Source organism: Styela clava, chromosome 10 (assembly GCF_964204865.1).
Source record: "Styela clava chromosome 10, kaStyClav1.hap1.2, whole genome shotgun sequence".
In the NCBI taxonomy this organism is placed as follows: domain Eukaryota; kingdom Metazoa; phylum Chordata; class Ascidiacea; order Stolidobranchia; family Styelidae; genus Styela; species Styela clava.
In genome coordinates this window covers 9,022,528-9,031,468 of record NC_135259.1, presented here as the reverse complement: position 1 = coordinate 9,031,468, position 8,941 = coordinate 9,022,528, and the positions used below count along the sequence as shown (strand labels likewise).

General features: G+C 32.0%; 2 protein-coding genes across 2 annotated transcripts; both read left to right on the top strand.

Annotated features, from left to right (window-relative positions):
* The first annotated feature begins 664 nt into the window (after window positions 1-664).
* Window positions 665-1,999, top strand: LOC120337101 (uncharacterized). The gene is made up of 4 exons (XM_039404822.2): window positions 665-728; window positions 834-917; window positions 1,602-1,796; window positions 1,886-1,999. The coding sequence occupies exons 1-4, from the start codon at window positions 682-684 to the stop codon at window positions 1,944-1,946; spliced, it is 387 nt and encodes a 128-aa protein (XP_039260756.2). The 5' UTR covers window positions 665-681; the 3' UTR covers window positions 1,947-1,999.
* Window positions 2,000-5,279: 3,280 nt separating this feature from the next.
* On the top strand, window positions 5,280-7,650 carry LOC120338230 (uncharacterized). The gene is made up of 5 exons (XM_039406178.2): window positions 5,280-5,397; window positions 5,502-5,581; window positions 5,854-5,937; window positions 6,344-6,538; window positions 6,799-7,650. The coding sequence occupies exons 1-5, from the start codon at window positions 5,371-5,373 to the stop codon at window positions 6,893-6,895; spliced, it is 483 nt and encodes a 160-aa protein (XP_039262112.1). The 5' UTR covers window positions 5,280-5,370; the 3' UTR covers window positions 6,896-7,650.
* Window positions 7,651-8,941: the final 1,291 nt, after the last annotated feature.

Here is an 8,941-nt window from a genome sequence, read left to right as displayed (position 1 = left end):
ATTCCGATTTTCTTTATTTTAGTTCTATCACGAGTTTGGGACATGTCTGTGTAAGCCAAGGGAATATAGCCCCCGCCCATAGGCTTCAGTCCCTCTACATAACTTGATCTAAAGTAGGCGAACAAAATTAGTTACCTCCATATTGGTACACATACTTCTGAAGCGCCGACATTTTTGCAGATATTATGCACACGCCTATCTGTTGTAGTGCATTCCGACTGATGTCATGGACATGTAATCTAGAATTTATAGTATTCGAGGCCAACAGAGTTGGACCCAATACTATTGCAAAGTGCTTAATTACATACTATAATATTATGTATATTTGTACTTAAAAACACTGGTGTAATCGTTCTACTAAATTTACTTTATAAACTTTGTAACAATAAGTGTAATATCATGCTGATACAGATGAGCAAGAGGTTTTACTATTTGTTTATGAAGCAACTCTTTCGTGCTTTGTGCAACTAATATGGGAGTTAAATTTCATCAAATGTTTGTTGACGAACTATCAGCATTCTATATTGATTTGTAGATAAAAGTAGGTATTGGAAGGAAATTCATGAACTGAGAGTACATTCTAAAATATCCCAAATAGTTAAGAAACCAGTGGTAATATGATCAACAATTTGTAATATTTAAACATTTTTTTATTACCAGGTTTTGGTATTGATTTTGTATATGACGTTTAACCATCTGAAGTCAAATGCGAATGCTTACGATCCTGAGTGAGTATCTGAGATTGTCAGAGTTCGTTTATCACTACTTGCTATTGTTGATTATCTGCATGATATTTTTTTTTATCTTTCAATTTCAGTATTTTATTTATTTAGGTCAGAATTCGCAAAACAGTTCAACTGCAGAATCATTAGCAACGAAATGATAAATAATGGTCTCGCTCCATTTAACTTAAAATGGTGAGTATATGGTTATCATATCAATTTCAGAGCCAATCAGTCGCATTCCAGTATATAGTTTCATAAAGATACATTTTCTATGTATTTTTCGTGTATTTATGTAAGTAAACAAACGGACATTCTTTAGACCAGGGTTTCCCAAACTTTCTAGGCGCGGACCCCTGTTTGTGAATCTTATCTATGGCGGTTCCCCATTATATGTCGTATTAATTCTTGTGCCTGACCGACGAGGAAGGATAATGTTTCATTCACAACAAAACAATGCAAACGGCATTTATGTGACGGATACGCTTGCTTTTCACTGCACAATTTATCAATTCCTGGCGCAATTTGTGACAAGCAAACTCCGACTCTACATCAAGTCTCGTCCAGTATTTTGTCATCAAATTGGTAAGAGCTGAAAATGCTGCCTTACACATGTAGGTCGTTGCAAAAGGCAAAAAAAATTAATTTCCTTTTCTAATAGCCGGTGATATTTTTCCGCAACCCTCAACTAAAAAGATGCAATGGCTTTTTTATGAAATCAATCATTGAAGATCATTCAGACTCTTATCATATCGCAACTGTCGCAAAGCTACAGGTGTCCGAAGACTCCAGCTTGGGAAACTCTGCTTTGGACAGACAAAATATTTTACATAGTATTCAAACATGTTCATTTAATCGTTTCTTACGATATTTTTTTAGGATTGAATGCGATAATTTATTTCCGAGTGTTTTTATGCATGCCACCTGCATGACCCGATGTCAAAACCCACGAACACAATCATTTCTTTCTTTAAGAAAATACCGAATTCAGCCTATTGAAGCTATTTATAGCTTCGAAGCAAGAAGAAACTCAAAAATATTCGTTATGACGAAAAGGTTGATTAGAGGATGCAGGTAATTTCACATGTATGCTTGAAATTAATACAACTTTAGTATTATATTATAAAATTATCATCTCATATGGCTTTCTTTTTATGATTTAGATGTGTTCTCAGATGGCGGGAGAAGCATTACTCAAGGCGTTGGCCTGCTAGAACTTCTTAGAATAAATTTCATTGTAATTATATATTCAAAAGTTTGGGAAATGTTATTTTATCGTTTTTATCATTTCAAATAAAATCATACCTATTTTTCATATTCCTGCGAATTGCTGGGCTGCACTTCGCCAGTTGATAGAGAGGTGTCGTACATAGGCTGAGACCATGAAGCAGGCTTTGTTAATGCTTCTGTCTCATTATAATTAGGAAAAATCTGCTACGTTGAAGCAGATATCTTAAAAGAAACAGAAAAATATTTGAGACATAGGAAAAAATTAAGTGCCCAATTAAGGGTATATATATGCACAAACCAGAAGAAACCTGTAACATTGCTCGATTTGCATCGGTATTTGTCCATAACGGCAATGATATGTATTATGCGTATTTGAAAAATCAAGTCTGGCGTCATATCATGACCTCGTAATTTTCAAATCATGGAATGCCACTCAACGAGATCCGGGGTAGACCACTGACAGAACCGTATTTAATAATAGACTTCAAAACAATGAAATTGGTCATTAATCGATGCAAGGACTACTATACAAAAATAAACGTACGTTCCAGTTATCTGGCGTCATAGCAATATGAATCATTTCCGAGGCTGCGTACAGCAAGTAGTTTCATATTGCCTTTAAATAGAGATTTGTTATTGTCAATGGATATATCAATAATCTCTAATATTTCCCTCTAATATTTTATAAAATCCAGGCATGCCTAAAGTTAGTTTGCTGTTGTTGAGTCACTCAAATTTAACTTCGAATAAATTTTGTTCAGATATTTACGTCTGTTATACTCTAAATGACGCAGACGTACATATACGTAAGAGACAACAATGGTAAATGTATTATTATCATCAAACTTTTAGACAGAATCCCAAGACTTGGTATATTTAAAAAAAAAACAATTAAACTGGGTGAAATAGAAACTAGAAAAATGGTAAGTATAGTCAAGAAAGTGTAAAATTTTGTCTACTAAATTGGTTGCTTGTCGTAGATTTTGTTTATCAGTTTCCCGTGGATATTTTTTGATTTTTATAACTGAACATGGAAAAAATAGTGATTTTATAATAAGTGCTACATACTATTCCCCTAAACGAAGTTAAGTTCAACAGTCACTTACACAGGCATGTATACTGTTGGAGTTCTTGATTAGGTATAATATAAGATTCTTTTTACTTCTAGTGGATACTGACTAAAATTTACTTTCCGAATTTACATTATTGTCGTAATTAGGTCAAAAAATTGAATTAACATATTTCCTAGTCATAACTGATTTTCATAGAAATGCTTCAACAAATATTTTCAGAAATATTGCTTTGACATTATGGCGTACAATGCAATTCAATGCTTGAAAAGCATCTAATTCTCTTTTTGAATTAATTCATTAAAAGCCAGACATAACTAGCTTATGCAATTTAATATCGCAGGTTAATTTAGATGCTTTTCTCTTAATATATTGCATAGCGGTTATTCATAGTGGTTTTATATCAAGCTGAGTAATCTTGATTCAAGCCTACCAGATTTTACATCAATCGAGATTTCACATAAAACGTTATTGACTTTTTTTTGCTCCATTTTTTAAACAAATGAAATTCATGCAAGTTTTTGCTAAACTTCAACCTAATTTATAACGTACAACCTCTGTAGATAGTTTTTTAATTCACCACTTTAAACACTAGAACTGATTGTTAAGTAATTTCCAACTACTGTATTTTTACAACATTATTATTTTTTTATATGTGAAAATTTTAAACGAGAAACTAGTATTCTTGAGATATATTTGGATGGTATATTTTAGTACCATCTCTTTCGTTTGTACACATACACATTTTTATATGAGAGAAACGACATATAAATTTAGCAAAAGGATTTGCCAATCAGCGCACGATTATACCTACATTACATATTCTTCATTAAAGTCTGGACATTGTTAACGAGTATCTATCTATATGTATATTTATTGTTAGTAACGGATTTATGGGGTCACGTATTCTATAAGATGTTGTATCTTAGTTAGGAATACTTGGAGATTGAGATTCATAATTAAATACAAGATCTTAAATAACCATATAAATAAATATAGACACAAGGAGAAATGCCTATTAGTCATTTTTATAGAATGTTGAATTGTTCAAAAATACTCTCCGGACGCCTATCATCACTTTAAACACCAATAACTTCCATGTGTCCTGTTTAGGCACCTTACACAGAATTAAAACATTGCTGGGATTTTACTGGACAAATCCTATAACATTCCGTCTGTGACCAACCAACGCTGTGACGTATGATACTTGGACGTGATATTAATGTAATTAGCTGACGTATTGACAGAATGAAGTGAACAAATTAGTTCCGTGTATTCCGAAATGTGTAAAAGTTTACAAATTGTTTTATGAACACGCTAAAAAAATATAGGTGATGCATACCTTTTATTATTATAGGTAGATTTATTTGTTGTATTCTCATGTAAAACTCTATTTTTAAGCGTATATATAGAATAAAGTATTACTTAAAAATTAATACAATAAATAACGTTGTCATCGGTCCCAATAATATTGGTAAGTTCAATTATCATTATTAAATGACAAATTAACTGTACGTATGCCAACAACAAAAGTCGTACGTTCAAAGTGTTATTGGCGAACGAAGTGGGTATGATATGGTCAGAGGAAGTATATTACATTCAAAAAAATGAACAAATAGTTAATTGATTGGTTATTCTGTAAAAAGTAGAAAACGGTACAGTAGCGAAACAGCCCAGGGAAGTCTAATGCACGAAAGCGGCAAAATTTAAGTGACAAATTGCAGTTGCGCACTAAAATTTTCCTTCTCTCCGAGGAGTTCTGTTGAAATTACAACATTTAATAGAATGCTTCTTTACAGGGGGATAAATTCGATTTCCAGCATATTGAAAAATAAAAATTTAAACACGCCTATTCAATTGTTCAAATAACTACTTTAAAATGAGAATAAAATGCCAATGGTTGAGAAAATATGACATTGTCGATTGTAGACTTTAAAGCCTAGCCTATATAAAAAGTATTTCCGTTATAGTTTTTTTAAAATCACTTTTATTTGAAAACTACCCATAAAACTGGCTATGACATGTGTACTACAGAGGTACTGATAATGTTACTACAGGCGGCACTGATTCGGTCAAAACGAGATAGCGCGAAGGCAACGATGACATCATTCAGGGAAACTCTCGTTTGCTCTTTCTCTCGAAAGTGCACGTGCTGATATGCGTAGAACGGGGGCGTCCCTGTATACTTGAAAGAATATTACCATAGTTTGGAAGTAGTTTTCATCGCGGTTTTTTCCACCAATCCCAGCAAGAATATAAATAAGCACCATCTGCTACCACATTATTTATTTACATGAAGATTAGACAATCACTCCATACGCTCAAAATATCGCGGATGATATATAGAAATGCCAGCTAAATTGTTGTCACCAAAAGTAAGTAAAGATTTTGTACAATTATTCTTAGGTTAAAACTTTAAATATTTTTTCATATAGTATAATGTAAACAAGTTAATAACTCGTTCCTAACTTACTTTTAGGTGTTCAAGACACTTGCAATATTTGCAATGACTTGCGAATTATTACATTTGATAACCGGAGCGAAAGCATTTGATCCCGAGTAAGTATGTAGCACATAAGTACATTTTATACATACAAAGTACAGAATCGCAGAATATCACTACTATATAGTGTATTTTTTCATAAAATTGATTTATACAAGCCTATATATCGTAATACGTGATCAAAAAGCCTCTTTGCGATTTTTTCTCAGGTTAATCAATCAATATTGCGACTGACTAGCAGCATTTGAATAGCAATTGTTGAATGTTGAAACTGCAGTATCCATACGACTAATAATATGCTTAAAGTATTTGAACATTTATTTTGTAGATCACAGTTCGCGAAAGATCATAAGTGCAATATTATAGACAGAATTGTGAAACGAGATGGGTTTGCTCCTTATAAACTGGAAATGTGAGTAACTCAATTTATTATTTTCCACGGAGTCCAATTATTTAGTATGAAAATTTTAATTCAAGTAAATGTGAGTGTTTTTGCTTGTTCTGGAAGGTAATTTTTGGGTCGTGTATACAATGAGGGTATTTTGAGCAAATAAATTATTTACTTTTTATTCGCTATATTTTAGTGGCACATTGAATATTCTCAAAAGTAATAGATTTAGCTTCACTTTTATTTTTCACCACCTTCCGCTTTACTTTGCTTCCAATAAAACAAAAATGCAGATATTACAGCTATCATAAAACACGTAATGAATGTCTTGGATTCGAAATACGTACTTGTTTATAATTGTTTACAAAACATCAACTTCTTAATATTTAAAAAGTTTCATTGTATTTATATTTTACCTTAAATTTTACAGTATCGAATGTGTCAACACCTCACCAAGTATTTTCGTTGACGGAAAATGTTGGAAGTTTTGCAAAGATCCACGAAGTAAACGAAGTCTTACTCTAAAGAAGTATCACCCAGTACCCATTGAATCACTCGTTGAATTAACAGTCAGAAAAGATGATAAAGAATACAGCCACACTGTCAGAGTAACTCAGGCATGCAGGTAAGACCGGTCTTTGATCTACTAAAATTGAGTTGTCCAACTTTACTCCTCTCAAGCAACTACTATTTTAATTTTTCGTGTATTCGTAAAATATGTCGTGAATATATTGCCATTTACTTAAAGAATAAAGAACATCTTGGCATATTCACATGTGCTTTAGTCTATAAAATGAGCTTTTATAATATTCCTCAAAAAATTTGCTGATCGACAAAGCTTAATTTTAGAGTTATTGTAATGGTTCTATTTTTTCCCCAAATCAGGTGCGTAAAGACAAAAAAACATGATGGTTATTTACAAAATGATCACTCAGGAAACGAAGTAGACAGCACCACACCAACTGTGGAGATCAATCGCTAATTCTGCAAGAATGTGATCAAACAGGGCGTACGAATGATACGGCATATGGCATTATCACTGAGTATATTAAAAACACTGTAATCAATATTATGTTATCTCGTCAAAACTTTTTTTTACATTAACTAACATTTGACAAGTCACAAAAGCGTCACCTGCCTTTTGTGATGTATCTAAACAGTCTAGAACTTTGACACCTATTTTTTATTTTTGAATCGTTGATTTGACTATTTTATTTATTTATTGTGACGTGCCTCAAACGTAATAGTCACATATTGAATTTCGAAATATGTTGCAATATACCAATTTTTGATAATGCGGCGTTTCAACCCTCAAACTCTGTATAAGGCTCAATTAAATGTCGGATCGGGTTTTGCCCACCAAATTTATTGCAGATCAAGTGAAGTGCTTCCAAATTATGGTTCCAAATGTACTAAACTATACTATAAACTTTTGTAACTAACAGTAGTAGTAATTAGATAAATTTATATATATTAATTCATTATTGGATAAATTCATTTATATATTTACGGAAGAAAGTTATTTAAAAATTTTTGTATACTTTATGTTTACATGGATCATTTTTATCGTGTTGTTCTATCATTTTATTCTACAGCCTACAGTTTGTTTAATATTAGCGAGTTTTGGTAAGATTCCACGTATTTTTTTGAGAAATTTATTTTTATATTGTTATTAACTTAATTTATTTAATATATTTATTGCATTAAAAAAAATCATAGTATTTATTGATTTCGTTTCAAAATTTTTCTTTTTCGAATTACGACACAATTTACAACTTTTGTCTATTTTATTTGAAAATAAATATATATTTAATACAACAATGTATGGTTAGTGCTATTCTAAAGTTATTAGGAAGTCCAGAACCAACACAAGCCTACTGCTCACTATTACTATATGATCGTTTACATATATATTCAGCTATTTCAGATATTTATCTAGCATTTATTCTTGTTAGACAACGACAACAATATATGGACAAATTGTTCATGATGGCGTCTAATATTTTTATGACGTACCCCGGGATTTATTGACTAATATTTGTTGCATTGTGCACTTTATTCACAAAAAAAATTCATTTTACGTCACTTCACGAAAAGTACTGCAGAATATTACAACAATGATTGACTCAACCAGTCGACTGACTCAAATTACCAAAGTAGCTGCGACGTGTTTTCAGGCGTATTTGCTATATTTACTAGGTTGAGGATGTCTACCATATTGAACTCGTAAATTTAGCAAATGGGTGAATTTTGATGAATGATCTTGTTGACGAGTATCGATACATCGTGTATTTATTTAACACTGGAAAATAAAAATAATTCCGGTATTTCCAACAGAATCACATTAAATAGATATTTATTAGTGTATTTATGCATGGCCAAACGTAGACATTGCACATGTCAAATGCATGATTTTCGATTTGTTCAAAATAATTTCGAAGTTTAATATTCTCTGGGGTTGTGCACTTTACAGAGGAGAAACGCACTTCTAAATATATTGCAGCATGCCGGAGCGTTTTTAAATGTATGAGTCCATCTGAATTTGGAATACCTCATGCTTATAAAATATGATTAAAAACAATAGTTAATAAAGATGAGTAAAAAGTAACTTATCGCATGTAACTTCTGTGATATGGTATAGGTATAGGTTGTAATCAATTTTACGCAATGTGTTCACCACTGGCTCCGACAATAACACAATAATAGTATTACTCTGGGCACATTAGTACATTACCTAAATTTGATGATACAATAGTAGCTATGTCGTTATGTTGTATATTTTGTATAAGCAGTATATTACAACATCCAACATTGACTATATTATCCACAACAATTTGGAAATTATAGTGAGGTGCTTTTGCGATGTAAGGGAAGCAGAACCCATAGGTTAGATGAGTGTTCTTTGTTGCCCTTATAAGGAAGTAGATGAACCCCTCAATTCCTTTACATTATTACCTGTTAGAACAATCTTCCGTATAAGGAGTTTTAAGATCGAACAAACAAAATTGAGTGAAAGCAGGTAATCATT

What these genes read in the sequence shown, in the direction of transcription:
- LOC120337101 (XM_039404822.2), top strand. Translation starts at nt 682, where the DNA reads ATGACGTTTAACCATCTGAAGTCAAATGCGAATGCTTACGATCCTGA. An exon ending in GCGAATGCTTACGATCCTGA is followed by an intron (nt 729 to 833) that starts GTGAGTATCTGA and finishes TTATTTATTTAG; the next exon opens with GTCAGAATTCGCAAAACAGT. An exon ending in GCTCCATTTAACTTAAAATG is followed by an intron (nt 918 to 1,601) that starts GTGAGTATATGG and finishes ATATTTTTTTAG; the next exon opens with GATTGAATGCGATAATTTAT.
- LOC120338230 (XM_039406178.2), top strand. Translation starts at nt 5,371, where the DNA reads ATGCCAGCTAAATTGTTGTCACCAAAA. An exon ending in CTAAATTGTTGTCACCAAAA is followed by an intron (nt 5,398 to 5,501) that starts GTAAGTAAAGAT and finishes ACTTACTTTTAG; the next exon opens with GTGTTCAAGACACTTGCAAT. An exon ending in GCGAAAGCATTTGATCCCGA is followed by an intron (nt 5,582 to 5,853) that starts GTAAGTATGTAG and finishes TTTATTTTGTAG; the next exon opens with ATCACAGTTCGCGAAAGATC.